At 43.0% G+C, this 23,319-nt stretch overlaps 1 protein-coding gene across 1 annotated transcript in view; it reads right to left on the bottom strand.

Moving 5' to 3' along the window:
- Positions 1-684: 684 nt before the first annotated feature.
- The window catches only part of NFATC3 (nuclear factor of activated T cells 3), a 455,835-nt gene continuing 433,200 nt past the window's right edge, over positions 685-23,319 (bottom strand). Inside the window, 2 exon segments of the mRNA XM_053715690.1 lie at positions 685-704; positions 800-940. Of these exon segments, the coding sequence (XP_053571665.1) occupies positions 685-704; positions 800-940 (161 nt within the window).

The raw sequence follows: 23,319 nt of genomic DNA, 5'->3' as shown, positions 1-23,319 counted from the left end.
GCAGTGAAACTCGTCAACACCGACTGCTTAGGAGCTGTTAATATGAGTCTGGATACTGTCGCAGAAAGACTTTCCATGCATCTCCAGACTATAACATTCGTCAATGCTCTCACTGAGAGGCTGACAAGACAACTTAGAACTCCTGTCCCATTTCGAAGGGTAGATACCCTTCATAAGGAACTAGACCAAATCTTCTGACACTTCTCTGTCAACCTCCTGTGACGAAAGGCAAAGAATGACTGGGATATGAGGGAAGTAGGGGGAGTATTTAAACCTTTGGCTGGGGTGTCTTTGCCTCCTCCTGGTGGCCAGGTTCAGTATTTCCCAATAGTAAGGAATTATGCCATGGACTCTCCTCATATAAAGAAGGAAATTACATGCTCTCTGAACAATGAAAGTTTAATTTTGACATAACATTGATTGAAAAACAGAGAACCTCCACTTTTTACTGGAGAAAAGGACTGCATTTATAATGTATCAATGGAAACATAGGCAAAAATATATTCATTAAACATATTAACATAAACCAGGGACGTCCAACACCATTTCTTGAAGTTCTTAAAATATGACCAAGGTTTAACTAATGCTCTCATTCTTAAACAAACTTTAATAATCAGAAAGGTACAAAGAGTTAATGCATGCATCATCTCAACTATACTTAGACATCGAGATTGGATGTGCCTTCTATATATGGGTCAGTGGAACTGGTGTTGGACAGAAAAATAGTAAACTTAGTAAAATGTCATACAGCATGCTTATAATTATAGTTGCAGAAAGATAGTATTAAACTGAGTCTCACCTTGCCCTTTCTCTACAAAAATCACTTTGGATTCTGGTAGGAAGTTGGCTCCTGTGATCACCATCTCTAGACCGCCAATCACTGAGCAACTGTTCATATTATATTTTTCCACCTGTGGTAGCTCCTGGGCTGATCGCTGAGCTAGTTGTGGAGAAAAAAAAAATAAACATTTTACATAACAGTCAAAACAGTTTTACAACATCCTACAATACAAAGACTTGACTAATCTCTTCTTTTGATCTGCAAATCTACAATGACGACCGCCATGTTTATTTACTCTCAGGGATAAAAACTCATCAGACAATCATGCGCGTGCCTTTTGATAAATGCGTTCATCAGAGATTTTTTTTAAACCCTATTATTATTTTTTACATTTGAAGAATAAAAGCCAATTTACTGCAGTCTTAAAGGGACATGAAACCCACATTTTTTCTTTCATGATTTAAAAAGAGCATACAATTTTAAACAACTTTCTAATTTACTTCTATTATATAATTTGTTTTATTCTCTTGATAATCTTGGCTGAAAAGCATATCTAGATAGGCTCAGTAGCTGCCGATTGGTTCCTGCACATAGAAGCCTTGCGAGATTGGCTCACCCATGTGGATTGCTTTTTCTTCAACTAAGGATATCTAAAAAATGTAGCAAAATAAATAATAGAAGTAAATTGTAATATTGTTTAAATTTGTATTCTCTATCTGAATCATGAAAGAAACATTTTGGGTTTAGTGTCCCTTTAAGCCTCTCTAATGTTTTCCTATTTATCCCTAGCACAATAAATTTATCAAACTAATGTATTTCTATTAAAGATGAAATATCCCAAATTACCAAGGCACAACTGGAGTGAGCTAATGTTATTATTGTTTGCTTGTTTCTGTATTTTGTGCTTGATTTATCTTTTAGTTTTAATGTCCACTAATACGTTTATTTTTGTCCAATTGTGGGCAGGGGGGCTATATTATATTGATGATATGGACTTCATATAGAGATATTTCTGTGCACAGCGCAGCAAAATTACACACCATGTATAATAGCACATAAACACAAAACTCAAACAGATATTCACACACTCACAGACACTCACACACACACACACTCTTTCTCTCTTACACACAGAGACACTAATGCTTTCACACATTTTCTCACACACACAAATGCACTCACTCTTTCACAAACACAGAAAGACACTGACAAGCACAAAGACACACACACTCACACATAAAGGCACAAACAAACTACTACACAAAAACACACACACAAGAGAGAAATAATTGTAGGCATGTGCAGTATGTTTCAAATGCACAACGTCACCTTTTTTGGCTGTTTCACCCCAAACCAGAACTTTTGCATTTCCAGGTCTGACTCAGCTTCAAACCCGGACACACAAACGGAAAACCGAACCATCAGGGTCATTCCCGGTCAGGTGATAACCCTGATCTAGATACTTTTATTCATGTTGAAATTTCAAAAGTATTCTCATGTCACTATTAGAACTTTCATGGGTCTGGTGTCATTTTTTTGTTTACAGGGTATTTTGGGAGTTTGCCTCTAGAGTAATTTATCTAATTTTACAGGTTGGTCTGTATACTGTGTTATCTGAAACCCCAGATTGTGTAATCTCTAGCTCTGCTGCTGACCCTTCCTCTCATATTATATCATACTGATTTTATGCAAGTAGCTTTTTGTTTAAGAAACTTTATGTTGTTAGCCGTTTGTTTTCTGTATTATATATCATGCTATGCCTTATTCATTGCCCAAGAGAATCCACTAATATAATTGCTCTGTCTGAGTAACTTGAGGTCCAAAAGTGGACTCTTTTGTCTAGTTGTTTCCTGACAGAGTACGACTTACATCGGTTGGAAGCCCAAGAAAGGCTTCAATGTGTTACAGGAGCTTTACACTAAGTGGAGGTATTTCAAGTTTTTATACTATTTTATACTGAAATTTTTGTATATGCTTAATAAAGGGACCTAAAACCAAACATTTTTCTTTCATGATTCAGATAGAATATACAATTTTAAACAACTTTCTAATTTACTTATATTATCCAATTTTCTTTGCTTTCTAGTTATCGAGCCTATATGAGGTCCTTAGTCAAGACTTAAAGGGACAGTCAACACCAGAATTTTTGTTGTTTTAAAAGATAGATAATCCCTTAAATTACCAATTCCCCAGTTTTGCATAACCAACACAGTTATAATTATACACGTTTTACCTCTGTAATTACCTTGTATCTAAGCCTCAGCAGACTGCCCCCTTATTTCAGTTCTTTTGACAGACTTGCATTTTAGCCAATCAGAGCTGTCTCCAAGGTAAATTCACGAGCATAAGCTCAATGTTAACTATATGAAACACATGAACTAATACCCTCTAGTGGTGAAAAACTATCAAAATTCACTTAGATTAGAGGAGGCCTTCAAGGTCTAAGAAATTAGCATATGAACCTCCTAGGTTTAGCTTTCAACTAAGAATATCAAGAGAAAAAAGCAAAATTGGTGATAAAAGTAAATTGGAAAGTTGTTTAAAATTACATGCCCTATCTTAATCATGAATGTTTTTTTTTGGACTTGACTGTCCCTTTAACCCCCTTAATGACCATAGCACTTTTCCATTTTTCTGTCTGTTTGGGCTATTTTTACATTTTTGCAGTGTTTGTGCTTAGCTGTAATTTTCCTCTTACTCATTTATTGTACCCACACATATTATATACAGTTTTTCTCGCCATTAAATGGACTTTCTAAAGATTCCATTATTTTCATTATATCTTATAATTTACTATAAAAAAAATATATAAAATGTGAGGGAAAAAACACACTTTTTCTAACTTTGACCTCCAAAATCTGTTACACATCTACAACCACCAAAAAACACCCATGCTAAATAGTTTCTAAATTTTGTCCTGAGTTTAGAAATACCCAATGTTTACATGTTCTTTGCAAGTTATAGGGCAATAAATACAAGTAGTACTTTGCTATTTCCAAACCACTTTTTTTCAAAATTAGCGCTAGTTAAATTGGGACACTGATATCTTTCAGGAATCCCTGAATATCCCTTGACATGTATATATATATTTTTAGAAGACATCCCAAAGTATTGGTCTAGGCCCATTTTGGTATATTTCATGCCACCATTTCACCGCCAAATGCGATCAAACAAAAAAAATCGTTCACTTTTTCACATATTTTTTCACAAACTTTAGGTTTCTCACTGAAATTATTTACAAACAACTTGTGCAATTATGGCATAAACGGTTGTAAATGCTTCTCTGGGATCCCCTTTGTTCAGAAATAGAAGACATATATGGCTTTGGCGTTGCTTTTTGGTAAATAGAAGGCCGCTAAATGCCGCTGCGCACCACACGTGTATTATGCCCAGCAGTGAAGGAGTTAATTAGGGAGCTTGTAGGGTTAATTTTAGCTTTAGTGTATAAGACAACCCAAAGTATTGATCTAGGCCCATTTGGTATATTTCATGCCACCAGTTCACTGCCAAATGCGATCAAATTAAAAAAACAGAATTTATGTTTACCTGATAAATTTCTTTCTCCAACGGTGTGTCCGGTCCACGGCGTCATCCTTACTTGTGGGATATTCTCTTCCCCAACAGGAAATGGCAAAGAGCCCAGCAAAGCTGGTCACATGATCCCTCCTAGGCTCCGCCTACCCCAGTCATTCGACCGACGTTAAGGAGGAATATTTGCATAGGAGAAACCATATGGTACCGTGGTGACTGTAGTTAAAGAAAATAAATTATCAGACCTGATTAAAAAACCAGGGCGGGCCGTGGACCGTACACACCGTTGGAGAAAGAAATTTATCAGGTAAACATAAATTCTGTTTTCTCCAACATAGGTGTGTCCGGTCCACGGCGTCATCCTTACTTGTGGGAACCAATACCAAAGCTTTTAGGACACGGATGAAGGGAGGGAGCAAATCAGGTCACCTAAATGGAAGGCACCACGGCTTGCAAAACCTTTCTCCCAAAAATAGCCTCAGAAGAAGCAAAAGTATCAAACTTGTAAAATTTGGTAAAAGTGTGCAGTGAAGACCAAGTCGCTGCCCTACATATCTGATCAACAGAAGCCTCGTTCTTGAAGGCCCATGTGGAAGCCACAGCCCTAGTGGAATGAGCTGTGATTCTTTCGGGAGGCTGCCGTCCGGCAGTCTCGTAAGCCAATCTGATGATGCTTTTAATCCAAAAAGAGAGAGAGGTAGAAGTTGCTTTTTGACCTCTCCTTTTACCTGAATAAACAACAAACAAGGAAGATGTTTGTCTAAAATCCTTTGTAGCATCTAAATAGAATTTTAGAGCGCGAACAACATCCAAATTGTGCAACAAACGTTCCTTCTTTGAAACTGGTTTCGGACACAGAGAAGGTACGATAATCCCCTGGTTAATGTTTTTGTTAGAAACAACTTTTGGAAGAAAACCAGGTTTAGTACGTAAAACCACCTTATCTGCATGGAACACCAGATAAGGAGGAGAACACTGCAGAGCAGATAATTCTGAAACTCTTCTAGCAGAAGAAATTGCAACTAAAAACAAAACTTTCCAAGATAATAACTTAATATCAACGGAATGTAAGGGTTCAAACGGAACCCCCTGAAGAACTGAAAGAACTAAATTGAGACTCCAAGGAGGAGTCAAAGGTTTGTAAACAGGCTTGATTCTAACCAGAGCCTGAACAAAGGCTTGAACATCTGGCACAGCTGCCAGCTTTTTGTGAAGTAACACCGACAAGGCAGAAATCTGTCCTTTCAGGGAACTTGCCGATAATCCTTTTTCCAATCCTTCTTGAAGGAAGGATAGAATCCTAGGAATCTTAACCTTGTCCCAAGGGAATCCTTTAGATTCACACCAACAGATATATTTTTTCCAAATTTTGTGGTAAATCTTTCTAGTTACAGGCTTTCTGGCCTGAACAAGAGTATCGATAACAGAATCTGAGAAACCTCGCTTCGATAAAATCAAGCGTTCAATCTCCAAGCAGTCAGCTGGAGTGAAACCAGATTCGGATGTTCGAACGGACCCTGAACAAGAAGGTCTCGTCTCAAAGGTAGCTTCCAAGGTGGAGCCGATGACATATTCACCAGATCTGCATACCAAGTCCTGCGTGGCCACGCAGGAGCGATCAAGATCACCGACGCCCACTCCGGATTGATCCTGGCTACCAGCCTGGGGATGAGAGGAAACGGCGGGAACACATAAGCTAGTTTGAAGGTCCAAGGTGCTACTAGTGCATCCACTAGAGCCGCCTTGGGATCCCTGGATCTGGACCCGTAGGAGGGAACTTTGAAGTTCTGACGAGAGGCCATTAGATCCATGTCTGGAATGCCCCACAGCTGAGTGACTTGGGCAAAGATTTCCGGATGGAGTTCCCACTCCCCCGGATGCAATGTCTGACGACTCAGAAAATCCGCTTCCCAATTTTCCACTCCCGGGATGTGGATAGCAGACAGGTGGCAGGAGTGAGACTCCGCCCATAGAATAATCTTGGTCACTTCTTCCATCGCTAGGGAACTCCTTGTTCCCCCCTGATGGTTGATGTACGCAACAGTCGTCATGTTGTCTGATTGAAACCGTATGAACTTGGTCCTCGCTAGCTGAGGCCAAGCCTTGAGAGCATTGAATATCGCTCTCAGTTCCAGAATATTTATCGGTAGAAGAGATTCTTCCCGAGACCAAAGACCCTGAGCTTTCAGGGATCCCCAGACCGCGCCCCAGCCCATCAGACTGGCGTCGGTCGTGACAATGACCCACTCTGGTCTGCGGAATGTCATCCCTTGTGACAGGTTGTCCAGGGACAGCCACCAACGGAGTGAGTCTCTGGTCCTCTGATTTACTTGTATCTTTGGAGACAAGTCTGTATAGTCCCCATTCCACTGACTGAGCATGCACAGTTGTAATGGTCTTAGATGAATGCGCGCAAAAGGAACTATGTCCATTGCCGCTACCATCAACCCGATCACTTCCATGCACTGAGCTACGGAAGGAAGAGGAACGGAATGAAGTATCCGACAAGAGTCCAGAAGTTTTGTTTTTCTGGCCTCTGTTAGAAAAATCCTCATTTCTGAGGAGTCTATAATTGTTCCCAAGAAGGGAACCCTTGTTGACGGGGATAGTGAACTCTTTTCCACGTTCACTTTCCAGCCGTGAGATCTGAGAAAGGCCAGGACGATGTCCGTGTGAGCCTTTGCTCGAGGGAGGGACGACGCTTGAATCAGAATATCGTCCAGGTAAGGTACTACTGCAATGCCCCTTGGTCTTAGCACCGCTAGAAGGGACCCTAGTACCTTTGTGAAAATCCTTGGAGCAGTGGCTAATCCGAAAGGAAGCGCCACAAACTGGTAATGTTTGTCCAGGAATGCAAACCTTAGGAACCGATGATGTTCCTTGTGGATAGGAATATGTAGATACGCATCCTTTAAATCCACCGTGGTCATGAATTGACCTTCCTGGATGGAAGGAAGGATAGTTCGAATGGTTTCCATCTTGAACGATGGGACCTTGAGAAATTTGTTTAAGATCTTGAGATCTAAGATTGGTCTGAACGTTCCCTCTTTTTTGGGAACTATGAACAGATTGGAGTAGAACCCCATCCCTTGTTCTCTTAATGGAACAGGATGAATCACTCCCATTTTTAACAGGTCTTCTACACAATGTAAGAACGCCTGTCTTTTTATGTGGTCTGAAGACAACTGAGACCTGTGGAACCTTCCCCTTGGGGGAAGTCCCTTGAATTCCAGAAGATAACCCTGGGAGACTATTTCTAGCGCCCAAGGATCCAGAACATCTCTTGCCCAAGCCTGAGCGAAGAGAGAGAGTCTGCCCCCCACCAGATCCGGTCCCGGATCGGGGGCCAATATTTCATGCTGTCTTGGTAGCAGTGGCAGGTTTCTTGGCCTGCTTTCCCTTGTTCCAGCCTTGCATTGGTCTCCAAGCTGGCTTGGCTTGAGAAGTATTACCCTCTTGCTTAGAGGACGTAGCACTTTGGGCTGGTCCGTTTTTACGAAAGGGACGAAAATTAGGTCTATTTTTTGCCTTGAAAGGCCGATCCTGAGGAAGGGCGTGGCCCTTACCCCCAGTGATATCAGAGATAATCTCTTTCAAGTCAGGGCCAAACAGCGTTTTCCCCTTGAAAGGAATGTTTAGTAGCTTGTTCTTGGAAGACGCATCAGCCGACCAAAGCGCTCTGCGCGCCACAATAGCAAACCCAGAATTCTTAGCCGCTAACCTAGCCAATTGCAAAGTGGCGTCTAGAGTGAAAGAATTAGCCAATTTGAGAGCATTGATTCTGTCCATAATCTCCTCATAAGGAGGAGAATCACTATCGAGCACCTTTATCAGTTCATCAAACCAGAAATATGCGGCTGTAGTGACAGGGACAATGCATGAAATGGGTTGTAGAAGGTAACCCTGCTGAACAAACATCTTTTTAAGCAAACCTTCTAATTTTTTATCCATAGGATCTTTGAAAGCACAACTATCCTCTATGGGTATAGTGGTGCGTTTGTTTAAAGTAGAAACCGCTCCCTCGACCTTGGGGACTGACTGCCATAAGTCCTTTCTGGGGTCGACCATAGGAAACAATTTTTTAAATATGGGGGGAGGGACGAAAGGAATACCGGGCCTTTCCCATTCTTTATTAACAATGTCCGCCACCCGCTTGGGTATAGGAAAAGCTTCTGGGAGCCCCGGCACCTCTAGGAACTTGTCCATTTTACATAGTTTCTCTGGGATGACCAACTTTTCACAATCATCCAGAGTGGATAATACCTCCTTAAGCAAAATGCGGAGGTGTTCCAACTTAAATTTAAATGTAATCACATCAGATTCAGCCTGATGAGAAATGTTCCCTGAATCAGTAATTTCTCCCTCAGACAAAACCTCCCTGGCCCCCTCAGATTGGGTTAGGGGCCCTTCAGAGATATTAATATCAGCGTCGTCATGCTCTTCAGTAACTAAAACAGAGCAGCCACGCTTACGCTGACAAGGGTTCATTTTGGCTAAAATGTTTTTGACAGAATTATCCATTACAGCCGTTAATTGTTGCATAGTAAGGAGTATTGGCGCGCTAGATGTACTAGGGGCCTCCTGAGTGGGCAAGACTCGTGTAGACGAAGGAGGGAATGATGCAGTACCATGCTTACTCCCCTCACTTGAGGAATCATCTTGGGCATCATTGTCATTATCACATAAATCACATTTATTTAAATGAATAGGAATTCTGGCTTCCCCACATTCAGAACACAGTCTATCTGGTAGTTCAGACATGTTAAACAGGCATAAACTTGATAAGAAAGTACAAAAAACGTTTTAAAATAAAACCGTTACCGTCACTTTAAATTTTAAACTGAACACACTTTAATACTGCAATTGCGAAAAAACATGAAGGAATTGTTCAAAATTCACCAAATTTTCACCACAGTGTCTTAAAGCCTTAAAAATATTGCACACCAAATTTGGAAGCTTTAACCCTTAAAATAACGGAACCGGAGCCGTTTTAAGCTTTAACCCCTTTACAGTCCCTGGTATCTGCTTTGCTGAGACCCAACCAAACCCAAAGGGGAATACGATACCAATGACGCCTTCAGAAAGTCTTTTCTAAGTATCAGAGCTCCTCTCACATGCGACTGCATGCCATGCCTCTCAAAAACAAGTGCGCCACACCGGCGCGAAAATGAGACTCTGCTTATGCTTTGGGAAAGCCCCTAAGAAATAAGGTGTCTAATACAGTGCCTGCCGATATTATTATATCAAAATACCCAGATAAAATGATTCCTCAAGGCTAAATATGTGTTAATAATGAATCGATTTAGCCCAGAAATGTCTACAGTCTAAATAAGCCCTTGTGAAGCCCTTATTTACGATCGTAATAAACATGGCTTACCGGATCCCATAGGGAAAATGACAGCTTCCAGCATTACATCGTCTTGTTAGAATGTGTCATACCTCAAGCAGCAAGAGACTGCACACTGTTCCCCCAACTGAAGTTAATTGCTCTCAACAGTCCTGTGTGGAACAGCCATGGATTTTAGTTACGGTTGCTAAAATCATTTTCCTCATACAAACAGAAATCTTCATCTCTTTTCTGTTTCTGAGTAAATAGTACATACCAGCACTATTTCAAAATAACAAACTCTTGATTGAATAATAAAAAACTACAGTTAAACACTAAAAAACTCTAAGCCATCTCCGTGGAGATGTTGCCTGTACAACGGCAAAGAGAATGACTGGGGTAGGCGGAGCCTAGGAGGGATCATGTGACCAGCTTTGCTGGGCTCTTTGCCATTTCCTGTTGGGGAAGAGAATATCCCACAAGTAAGGATGACGCCGTGGACCGGACACACCTATGTTGGAGAAAACAGAATTTATGTTTACCTGATAAATTACTTTCTCCAACGGTGTGTCCGGTCCACGGCGTCATCCTTACTTGTGGGATATTCTCTTCCCCAACAGGAAATGGCAAAGAGCCCAGCAAAGCTGGTCACATGATCCCTCCTAGGCTCCGCCTACCCCAGTCATTCGACCGACGTTAAGGAGGAATATTTGCATAGGAGAAACCATATGGTACCGTGGTGACTGTAGTTAAAGAAAATAAATTATCAGACCTGATTAAAAAAACCAGGGCGGGCCGTGGACCGGACACACCGTTGGAGAAAGTAATTTATCAGGTAAACATAAATTCTGTTTTCTCCAACATAGGTGTGTCCGGTCCACGGCGTCATCCTTACTTGTGGGAACCAATACCAAAGCTTTAGGACACGGATGAAGGGAGGGAGCAAATCAGGTCACCTAAATGGAAGGCACCACGGCTTGCAAAACCTTTCTCCCAAAAATAGCCTCAGAAGAAGCAAAAGTATCAAACTTGTAAAATTTGGTAAAAGTGTGCAGTGAAGACCAAGTCGCTGCCCTACATATCTGATCAACAGAAGCCTCGTTCTTGAAGGCCCATGTGGAAGCCACAGCCCTAGTGGAATGAGCTGTGATTCTTTCGGGAGGCTGCCGTCCGGCAGTCTCGTAAGCCAATCTGATGATGCTTTTAATCCAAAAAGAGAGAGAGGTAGAAGTTGCTTTTTGACCTCTCCTTTTACCGGAATAAACAACAAACAAGGAAGATGTTTGTCTAAAATCCTTTGTAGCATCTAAATAGAATTTTAGAGCGCGAACAACATCCAAATTGTGCAACAAACGTTCCTTCTTCGAAACTGGTTTCGGACACAGAGAAGGTACGATAATCTCCTGGTTAATGTTTTTGTTAGAAACAACTTTTGGAAGAAAACCAGGTTTAGTACGTAAAACCACCTTATCTGCATGGAACACCAGATAAGGAGGAGAACACTGCAGAGCAGATAATTCTGAAACTCTTCTAGCAGAAGAAATTGCAACTAAAAACAAAACTTTCCAAGATAATAACTTAATATCAACGGAATGCAAGGGTTCAAACGGAACCCCCTGAAGAACTGAAAGAACTAAATTGAGACTCCAAGGAGGAGTCAAAGGTTTGTAAACAGGCTTAATTCTAACCAGAGCCTGAACAAAAGCTTGAACATCTGGCACAGCGGCCAGCTTTTTGTGAAGTAACACAGACAAGGCAGAAATCTGTCCCTTCAGGGAACTTGCAGATAAACCTTTTTCCAATCCTTCTTGAAGGAAGGATAGAATCCTAGGAATCTTAACCTTGTCCCAAGGGAATCCTTTAGATTCACACCAACAGATATATTTTTTCCAAATTTTGTGGTAAATCTTTCTAGTTACAGGCTTTCTGGCCTGAACAAGAGTATCGATAACAGGATCTGAGAACCCTCGCTTCGATAAGATCAAGCGTTCAATCTCCAAGCAGTCAGCTGGAGTGAAACCAGATTCGGATGTTCGAACGGACCCTGAACAAGAAGGTCTCGTCTCAAAGGTAGCTTCCAAGGTGGAGCCGATGACATATTCACCAGATCTGCATACCAAGTCCTGCGTGGCCACGCAGGAGCTATCAAGATCACCGACGCCCTCTCCTGATTGATCCTGGCTACCAGCCTGGGGATGAGAGGAAACGGCGGGAACACATAAGCTAGTTTGAAGGTCCAAGGTGCTACTAGTGCATCCACTAGAGCCGCCTTGGGATCCCTGGATCTGGACCCGTAGCAAGGAACTTTGAAGTTCTGACGAGAGGCCATCAGATCCATGTCTGGAATGCCCCACAGCTGAGTGACTTGGGCAAAGATTTCCGGATGGAGTTCCCACTCCCCCGGATGCAATGTCTGACGACTCAGAAAATCCGCTTCCCAATTTTCCACTCCTGGGATGTGGATAGCAGACAGGTGGCAGGAGTGAAACTCCGCCCATAGAATGATTTTGGTCACTTCTTCCATCGCCAGGGAACTCCTTGTTCCCCCCTGATGGTTGATGTACGCAACAGTTGTCATGTTGTCTGATTGAAACCGTATGAACTTGGCCCTTGCTAGCTGAGGCCAAGCCTTGAGAGCATTGAATATCGCTCTCAGTTCCAGAATATTTATCGGTAGAAGAGATTCTTCCCGAGACCAAAGACCCTGAGCTTTCAGGGATCCCCAGACCGCGCCCCAGCCCATCAGACTGGCGTCGGTCGTGACAATGACCCACTCTGGTCTGCGGAATGTCATCCCTCGTGACAGGTTGTCCAGGGACAGCCACCAACGGAGTGAGTCTCTGGTCCTCTGATTTACTTGTATCTTCGGAGACAAGTCTGTATAGTCCCCATTCCACTGACTGAGCATGCACAGTTGTAATGGTCTTAGATGAATGCGTGCAAAAGGAACTATGTCCATTGCCGCTACCATCAACCCGATCACTTCCATGCACTGAGCTATGGAAGGAAGAGGAACGGAATGAAGTATCCGACAAGAGTCTAGAAGTTTTGTTTTTCTGGCCTCTGTCAGAAAAATCCTCATTTCTAAGGAGTCTATTATGGTTCCCAAGAAGGGAACCCTTGTTGACGGAGATAGAGAACTCTTTTCCACGTTCACTTTCCATCCGTGAGATCTGAGAAAGGCCAGGACAATGTCCGTGTGAGCCTTTGCTTGAGGAAGGGACGACGCTTGAATCAGAATGTCGTCCAAGTAAGGTACTACAGCAATGCCCCTTGGTCTTAGCACAGCTAGAAGGGACCCTAGTACCTTTGTGAAAATCCTTGGAGCAGTGGCTAATCCGAAAGGAAGCGCCACGAACTGGTAATGTTTGTCCAGGAATGCGAACCTCAGGAACCGATGATGTTCCTTGTGGATAGGAATATGTAGATACGCATCCTTTAAATCCACCGTGGTCATGAATTGACCTTCCTGGATGGAAGGAAGAATTGTTCGAATGGTTTCCATCTTGAACGATGGAACCTTGAGAAACTTGTTTAAGATCTTGAGATCTAAGATTGGTCTGAACGTTCCCTCTTTCTTGGGAACTATAAACAGATTGGAGTAGAACCCCATCCCTTGTTCTCTTAATGGAACAGGATGAATCACTCCCATTTTTAACAGGTCTTCTACACAATGTAAGAATGCCTGTCTTTTTATGTGGTCTGAAGACAACTGAGACCTGTGGAACCTCCCCCTTGGGGGAAGTCCCTTGAATTCCAGAAGATAACCTTGGGAGACTATTTCTAGCGCCCAAGGATCCAGAACATCTCTTGCCCAAGCCTGAGCGAAGAGAGAGAGTCTGCCCCCCACCAGATCCGGTCCCGGATCGGGGGCCAACATTTCATGCTGTCTTGGTAGCAGTGGCAGGTTTCTTGGCCTGCTTTCCCTTGTTCCAGCCTTGCATTGGTCTCCAAGCTGGCTTGGCTTGAGAAGAATTACCCTCTTGCTTAGAGGACGTAGCACCTTGGGTTGGTCCGTTTCTACGAAAGGGACGAAAATTAGGTTTATTTTTTGCCTTGAAAGGCCGATCCTGAGGAAGGGCGTGGCCCTTACCCCCAGTGATATCAGAGATAATCTCTTTCAAGTCAGGGCCAAACAGCGTTTTCCCCTTGAAAGGAATGTTAAGTAGCTTGTTCTTGGAAGACGCATCAGCCGACCAAGATTTCAACCAAAGCGCTCTGCGCGCCACAATAGCAAACCCAGAATTCTTAGCCGCTAACCTAGCCAATTGCAAAGTGGCGTCTAGGGTGAAAGAATTAGCCAATTTGAGAGCATTGATTCTGTCCATAATCTCCTCAAAAGGAGGAGAATCACTATCGACCGCCTTTATCAGCTCATCGAACCAGAAACATGCGGCTGTAGCGACAGGGACAATGCATGAAATTGGTTGTAGAAGGTAACCCTGCTGAACAAACATCTTTTTAAGCAAACCTTCTAATTTTTTATCCATAGGATCTTTGAAAGCACAACTATCCTCTATGGGTATAGTGGTGCGTTTGTTTAAAGTGGAAACCGCTCCCTCGACCTTGGGGACTGTCTGCCATAAGTCCTTTCTGGGGTCGACCATAGGAAACAATCTTTTAAATATGGGGGGAGGGACGAAAGGAATACCGGGCCTTTCCCATTCTTTATTAACAATGTCCGCCACCCGCTTGGGTATAGGAAAAGCTTCTGGGAGCCCCGGCACCTCTAGGAACTTGTCCATTTTACATAGTTTCTCTGGGATGACCAACTTGTCACAATCATCCAGAGTGGATAATACCTCCTTAAGCAGAATGCGGAGATGTTCCAACTTAAATTTAAATGCAATCACATCAGGTTCAGCTTGTTGAGAAATGTTCCCTGAATCAGTAATTTCTCCCTCAGACAAAACCTCCCTGGCCCCATCAGACTGGGTTAGGGGCCCTTCAGAAATATTATTATCAGCGTCGTCATGCTCTTCAGTATCTAAAACAGAGCAGTCGCGCTTGCGCTGATAAGTGTTCATTTTGGCTAAAATGTTTTTGACAGAATTATCCATTACAGCCGTTAATTGTTGCATAGTAAGGAGTATTGGCGCGCTAGATGTACTAGGGGCCTCCTGAGTGGGCAAGACTCGTGTAGACGAAGGAGGGAATGATGCAGTACCATGCTTACTCCCCTCACTTGAGGAATCATCTTGGGCATCATTGTCATTGTCACATAAATCACATTTATTTAAATGAATAGGAATTCTGGCTTCCCCACATTCAGAACACAGTCTATCTGGTAGTTCAGACATGTTAAACAGGCATAAACTTGATAACAAAGTACAAAAAACGTTTTAAAATAAAAACGTTACTGTCACTTTAAATTTTAAACTGAACACACTTTATTACTGCAATTGCGAAAAAACATGAAGGAATTGTTCAAAATTCACCAAATTTTCACCACAGTGTCTTAAAGCCTTAAAAGTATTGCACACCAAATTTGGAAGCTTTAACCCTTAAAATAACGGAACCGGAGCCGTTTTGAACTTTAACCCCTTTACAGTCCCTGGTATCTGCTTTGCTGAGACCCAACCAAGCCCCAAGGGGAATACGATACCAAATGACGCCTTCAGAAAGTCTTTTCTAAGTATCAGAGCTCCTCTCACATGCGACTGCATGCCATGCCTCTCAAAAACAAGTGCGCAACCCCGGCGCGAAAATGAGGCTCTGCCTATGCTTTGGGAAAGCCCCTAAAGAATAAGGTGTCTAAAACAGTGCCTGCCGATATTATTATATCAAAATACCCAAATAAAATGATTCCTCAAGGCTAAATATGTGTTAATAATCAATCGATTTAGCCCAGAAAAAGTCTACAGTCTTAATAAGCCCTTTTTGAAGCCCTTATTTACGATCGTAATAAACATGGCTTACCGGATCCCATAGGGAAAATGACAGCTTCCAGCATTACATCGTCTTGTTAGAATGTGTCATACCTCAAGCAGCAAGAGACTGCTCTCTGTTCCCCCAACTGAGGTTAATTGCTCTCAACAGTCCTGTGTGGAACAGCCATGGATTTTAGTGACGGTTGCTAAAATCATTTTCCTCATACAAACAGAAATCTTCATCTCTTTTCTGTTTCTGAGTAAATAGTACATACCAGCACTATTTCAAAATAACAAACTCTTGATTGAATAATAAAAACTACAGTTAAACACTAAAAAACTCTAAGCCATCTCCGTGGAGATGTTGCCTGTACAACGGCAAAGAGAATGACTGGGGTAGGCGGAGCCTAGGAGGGATCATGTGACCAGCTTTGCTGGGCTCTTTTCCATTTCCTGTTGGGGAAGAGAATATCCCACAAGTAAGGATGACGCCGTGGACCGGACACACCTATGTTGGAGAAATTGTTCCCTTTTTCACAAACTTTAGGTTTCTCACTGAAATGGAAGGCCGCTAAATGCCACGTGTACTATGGCTAGCAGTGAAGGGGTTAATTAGGTAGCTTGTAGGGAACTTGCAGGGTTAATTTTAGCTTTAGTGTAGAGATCAGCCTCCCACCTGACACATCACACCCCCTGTTCTCTCCCAAACAGCTCTCTTCCCTCCCCCACCCCACAATTGTCCCCGCCATCTTAAGTACTGGCAGAAAGTCTGCCAGTACTGAAATAAAAGGTATCTTTTAATTGTTTTATTTTTTAAGCATATTTACATATGCTGCTGTGTAGGATCCCCCCTTAGCCCCCAACCTCCCTGATCCCCCCCCCCCCCCAAACAGCTCTCGAACCCTCCCCCTTATTGGGAGCTATATTGGGTACTGGCAAAAAATTCTCTGTAGTGTAGCTCTCTCCCCCTCCCCCCCCCCCAGATCCCTTAGATACTTTTTTTTATTAATTCCCACCCCCCTTTCTGCCACTTATTAACATAATTTTTTTCTGTAGTGTAGTGGTTCCCACCCGCTCCCTCCCCGTGCACGCCGTGCCCGACCGCCGCCCCCCGTGCACGCGTCCGTGCGCTCCCCTGGCAACCCCGCCCCCTTCTCACTGAAAGAAGCCATCGATGGCCGCCCACCCGCTTCGGCTCCCACCCACCAACGATTGCGGCCATCGATGTCCAGTGCAGAGAGCCACTCTCTCTGCATCGGAGCGGTAAAAAATGTTATTGCAGGATGCTTCGATATCGAGGCATAACTGCAATAACCGGAAAGCGGTCCGGATCGCTTCCATTGCTTTCCAAGACCGACGCCGTTAACTTTATTTTTTTTTTAGGACGTACGGCGTACGTCATTTGTCCTTAAGGGGTTAAGCATATATTCAAGGCTGGAGTCGTCCTTTTTGTCTATGATTGCCTGCAGGGTGATGGCGGGCCATGAACTCCGTGCCTGAATTTAAATACATTTGGTGCTGTTCCCTGCACTGTTTTAGTTCAGGAGGGTGCACGTGTCTGCAGCACTATCTAGCAACAGTTTTTCAGCAATGTTAAACATTAGCAAGAGCACTACATGGTATCACTATAACCTGTTATGCATTGCTCCAAGCAGTGCATGTTACCTAGCTAGATATCTCTTCAACAAAGAATAACATGAGAATTAAGACAATTTGATAATAGAAGTAAATTGGAAACTGTTTTAAAATTGTATTCTCTATTTGAATAATGAAAGAAACATTTTGTGCTTCATGTCCCTTTAAAAGAATGCACGCAGGGAGGCTAGGCTCATTCCCTATTTTTTTTTTTCTGAAATAATTTTTATTGTATTTCTTGAATTTTTACATATAAACAAAAATAATAGCATGTTCACAGGTATAGAACAAAAGGGAATAAAGCTTTACAAATTGTCAATTATATAAATCTATATAATCACTCAAAGGTGCATTTTCTCTTGATTTCTGCATAGTCCCATTAAAACAGTTACCTATCTTTCATATTAAAAGGGACACTGAACCCAATTTTTTTTTCTTTCATGATTCAGATAGAGCATGCAATTTTAAGTAACTTTCTAATTTACTCCTATTATCAATTTTTCTTTGTTCTCTTGCTATTTTTATTTGAAAAAGAAGGAAACTAAGCTAAGGAGCCAGCAAATTTTTGATTCAGGACCATGGACAGCCCTTGCTTATTGGTGCTGTCCAATCAGCAAGGACAACCAAGTTTGTTCACCAAAAATGGGCCGGCATCTAAACTTACATTCTTGCTTTTCAAATAAATATACCAAGAGAATGAAGAAAATGTGATAATAGGAGTAAATTAGAAAGTTGCTTAAAATTGCATGCTCTATCTGAATCACAAAAGAAAAAATGTGGGTTCAGTGTCCCTTTAAACAAATGAGAATGTCACGGACAAATGTATTGGTACTCTAAACCTTATATTTTGTAGCACAGCCTTGGAGACAATAATTGCAATCACAGACTTTCTGGAGCTCTGAATAAGATTTCTACACTTTTTAACTGGGATTTATGCTCACTCTTTTTTAGCAAACTGCTCCAGTTCTCTCAGATTCGATGGGATTCAGATCTGGGGGTCAATTTATCAAGCTCCATAAGGAGCTTGATGCCCCGTGTTTCCGGCGAGCCGGAAACAGAAGGTATGAAGCAGCGGTCTAAAGACCGCTGCTCCATAACCTGTCTGCTCTGAGGCGGCGGACAGAAATCAACCCGATTGAATACGATCGGGTTGATTGACACCCCCTGCTAGCGGCCCCCCTGCAGGGGGTGGTATTGTACCTAGTAGTGAACTGCTGATGCAATGATAAATTCCGACAGTGTATGCTGTCGGCATTTATCGATGTGCAGCAGACATGATATGCTACATCGTATCATGTCCGCTCGCACTTACATAAATTGACCCCCTGGACTCATACAAGGCCAATTTCTGAAATGTCCAATGTTTTCTTCTCATCCATTCTTGGGTGCTTTTTGAGGTGTGTTTTGGGTCATTATCCGGCTGGAGGACCCATGACCTATGATGTGACACAACTTTCTGACACAGGGTAGTTAGTTTTGCTCTAGAATGCCTTGACAGTCTTCTGATTTCATTGTGTCCTGCATAGATTCTAGGCACTTAGAGCCAGAGGCAGCAAAGCAACCCCAAAGCATCACTGAGCCTCTTCCATGTTTCACAGTAGGGATGATGTTCTTTTCTTTGAAAGCCTATTTTTTCTTCTGTAAACATGGGGTTCTTGTGATTTGCCAAAAAGCTCTACTTTTTTTTAATCTGCCAAAAACATAATTTATGCTTACCTGATAAACTTATTTCTCTTGTGGTGTATCCAGTCCACGGATCATCCATTACTTGTGGGATATTCTCCTTCCCAACAGGAAGTTGCAAGAGGATCACCCACAGCAGAGCTGCTATATATCTCCTCCCCTCACTGTCATATCCAGTCATTCGACCGAAACTAGCCGAGAAAGGAGAAACCATAGGGTGCAGTGGTGACTGTAGTTTAAAATATAGACCTGCCTTAAAAGGACAGGGCGGGCGGTGGACTGGATACACCACAAGAGAAATAAATTTATCAGGTAAGCATAAATTATGTTTTCTCTTGTTAGGTGTATCCAGTCCACGGATCATCCATTACTTGTGGGATACCAATACCAAAGCTAAAGTACACGGATGAAAGGAGGGACAAGGCAGGTACTTAAACGGAAGGGACCACTGCCTGTAGAACCTTTCTCCCAAAAATAGTTAGCCGAAGAAGCAAAAGTATCAAATTTGTAAAATTTTGAAAAGGTATGAAGCGAAGACCAAGTCGCCGCTTTGCAAATCTGTTCAAGAAGCCTCATTTTTAAAGGCCCAGGTGGAAGCCACAGCTCTAGTAGAATGATCTGTAATCCTTTCAGGGGGCTGCTGTCCAGCAGTCTCATAGGCTAAGCGTATTACGCTCCGAAGCCAAAAAGAAAGAGAGGTTGCCGAAGCCTTTTGACCTCTCCTCTGTCCAGAGTAAACAACAAACAGGGAAGATGTTTGACGAAAATCTTTAGTCGCTTGTAAGTAAAACTTTAAAGCACGGACTACGTCCAAATTATGTAAAAGACGTTCCTTCTTTGAAGAAGGATTAGGACACAATGATGGAACAACAATCTCTTGATTGATATTCTTGTTGGAAACTACCTTAGGTAAAAACCCAGGTTTAGTACGCAGAACTACTTTATCTGTATGGAAAATCAGATAAGGAGAATCACATTGTAAAGCTGATAACTCAGAGACTCTACGAGCCGAGGAAAAAGCCATCAAAAACAGAACTTTCCAATATAAAAGTTTGATATCAATGGAATGAAGGGGTTCAAACGGAACTCCTTGAAGAACCTTAAGAACCAAGTTTAAGCTCCATGGAGGAGCAACAGGTTTAAACACAGGCTTAATTCTAACCAAAGCCTGACAAAATGCCTGGACGTCTGGAACCTCTGCCAGACGCTTGTGCAAAAGGATAGACAGAGCAGAAATCTGTCCCTTTAAAGAACTAGCTGATAATCCTTTATGCAAACCCACTTGGAGAAAGGACAATATCCTAGGAATCCTAACCTTACTCCATGAGTAATTCTTGGATTCACACTAATGAAGATATTTGCGCTATATCTTATTGTAGATTTTCCTGGTTACAGGCTTTCGTGCCTGTATTAAGGTATCAATGACTGACTCGGAGAAGCCACGCCTTGATAAAATCAAGCGTTCAATCTCCAGGCAGTCAGTCTCATCGAAATTAGATTTGGATGATTGAAAGGACCTTGTAGTAGAAGGTCTTGTCTCAGAGGCAGAGGCCAAGGTGGAAAGGATGACTTGTCCCCCAGGTCTGCATACCAGGTCCTGCGTGGCCACGCAGGCGCGATCAAGATCACTGATGCTCTCTCCTGTTTGATTTTGGCAATCAGTCGAAGGAGCAGAGGAAACGGTGGAAACACATAAGCCAGGTTGAAGAACCACGGTGCTGCTAGAGCATCTATCAGCGTCGCTTCTGGGTCCCTGGACCTGGATCCGTAACAAGGAAGCTTGGCGTTCTGGCGAGACGCCATGAGATCCAATTCTGGTGTGCCCCAACGATGAACCAATTGAGCAAACACCTCCGGATGGAGTTCCCACTCCCCCGGATGAAAAGTCTGATGACTTAGAAAATCCGCCTCCCAGTTCTCTACACCTGGGATATGGATCGCTGATAGATGGCAAGAGTGAGTCTCTGCCCAGCGAATTATCTTGGAGACTTCTAACATCGCTAGGGAGCTCCTGGTCCCCCCTTGATGGTTGATGTAAGCCACAGTCGTGATGTTGTTCGACTGAAATCTGATGAACCTCAGGGTTGCTAACTGAGGCCAAGCTAGAAGAGCATTGAATATTGCTCTTAACTCCAGAATATTTATTGGGAGGAGTTTCTCCTCCTGAGTCCACGATCCCTGAGCCTTCAGGGAATTCCAGACTGCACCCCAACCTAGAAGGCTGGCATCTGTTGTTACAATTGTCCAATCTGGCCTGCGAAAGGTCATACCTTTGGACAGATGGACCCGAGATAGCCACCAGAGAAGAGAATCTCTGGTCTCTTGATCCAGATTTAGCAGAGAGGACAAATCTGTGTAATCCCCATTCCACTGACTGAGCATGCATAAGTGCAGCGGTCTGAGATGTAGGCGCGCAAATGGCACTATGTCCATCGCCGCTACCATTAAGCCGATCACTTCCATGCACTGAGCCACCGAAGGGCGCGGAATGTAGTGAAGAACACGGCAGGAATTTAGAAGCTTTGATAACCTGGACTCCGTCAGGTAAATTTTCATTTCTACAGAATCTATCAGAGTTCCTAGGAAGGAAACCCTTGTGAGGGGTGATAGAGAACTCTTTCCCTCGTTCACTTTCCACCCATGCAACCTCAGAAATGACAACACTATGTCCGTATGAGATTTGGCAATTTGGAAGTTTGACGCCTGTATCAGGATGTCGTCTAGATAAGGGGCCACTGCTATGCCCCGTGGTCTTAGGACCGCCAGAAGAGACCCCCAGAACCTTTGTAAAAATTCTTGGGGCTGTAGCTAACCCGAAGGGAAGAGCCACAAACTGGTAATGCCTGTCTAGAAAGGCAAACCTTAGGAACTGATGATGATCTTTGTGAATCGGTATGTGAAGGTAAACATCCTTCAAATTCACTCTGGTCATGTACTGACCCTCCTGGATCATAGATAGGATTGTCCGAATAGTTTCCATTTTGAACGATGGAACTCTGAGGAATTTGTTTAAGATCTTTAGATCCAAAATTGGTCTGAAGGTTCCCTCTTTTTTGGGAACCACAAACAGATTTGAATAAAATCCCTGTCCTTGTTCCATCTGTGGAACTGGATGGATCACTCCCATTATTAGGAGGTCTTGCACACAGCGTAAGAATGCCTCTTTTTTATTTATCTGGTTTACAGATAATCTCGAAAGGTGAAATCTCCCTTGTAGGGGGGAAGCTTTGAAGTCCAGAAGATATCCCTGAGATATGATCTCCAACGCCCAGGGATCCTGAACATCTCTTGCCCACGCCTGGGCGAAGAGAGAAAGTCTGCCCCCTACTAGATCCGTTGCCGGATAGGGGGCCGTTCCTTCATGCTGTCTTAGAGGCAGCAGCAGGCTTTCTGGCCTGCTTGCCTTTGCTCCAGGCCTGGTTAGATTTCCAGGCCGGCTTGGATTGCGCAAAAGTTCCCTCTTGTTTTGTAGCAGAGGAAGTTGATGCTGCACCTGCCTTGAAGTATCGAAAGGCACGAAAATTAGACTGTTTGGCCCTTGATTTGGCCCTGTCCTGAGGAAGGGTATGACCCTTACCAACAGTAATGTCAGCAATAATTTCCTTCAAACTAGGCCCGAATAGGGTCTGCCCCTTGAAGGGAATGTTAAGCAATTTAGACTTTGAAGTCACGTCAGCTGACCAAGATTTAAGCCATAGCGCCCTACGCGCCTGGGTGGCGAATCCAGAATTCTTAGCCGTTAGTTTAGTCAAATGAACAATGGCATCAGAAACAAAAGAAATAGCTAGCTTAAGTGTTCTAAGCTTGTCAAGTATTTCAGTCAATGGAGTAGCTGTCTGAAAGGCCTCTTCCAGAGACTCAAACCAGAACGCCGCAGCAGCAGTGACAGGAGCAATGCATGCAAGGGGCTGCAAGATAAAACCTTGTTGAATAAACATTTTCTTAAGGTAACCTTCTAATTTTTTATCCATTGGATCTGAAAAAGCACAACTGTCCTCAACAGGGATAGTGGTACGCTTTGCTAAAGTAGAAACTGCTCCCTCCACCTTAGGGACCGTCTGCCATAAGTCCCGTGTGGTGGCGTCTATTGGAAACATTTTTCTAAAAATAGGAGGGGGGGAAAACGGCACACCGGGTCTGTCCTACTCCTTAGTAATAATTTCTGTAAACCTTTTAGGTATTGGAAAAACGTCAGTACACACCGGCACCGCGTAGTATTTATCCAGTCTACACAATTTATCTGGCACTGCAATTGTGTCACAGTCATTCAGAGCAGCTAAAACCTCTCCAAGCAACACCCGGAGGTTCTCAAGCTTAAATTTAAAAGTAGACATATCTGAATCAGGTTTTCCCGAGTCAGAGACGTCACCCACAGACTGAAGCTCTTAATCAGCTTCTGTATATTGTGACGCAGTATCAGACATGGGCCTTAAAACATCTGCGCGCTCTGTATTACGTCTAACCCCAGAGCTATCGCGCTTTCCTCTGAATTC

Source organism: Bombina bombina, chromosome 1 (genome assembly GCF_027579735.1).
Source record: "Bombina bombina isolate aBomBom1 chromosome 1, aBomBom1.pri, whole genome shotgun sequence".
NCBI lineage: Eukaryota > Metazoa > Chordata > Amphibia > Anura > Bombinatoridae > Bombina > Bombina bombina.
The sequence above is the reverse complement of the archived record's forward strand: the minus strand, read 5'-3'. Positions and strand labels throughout refer to the sequence as shown.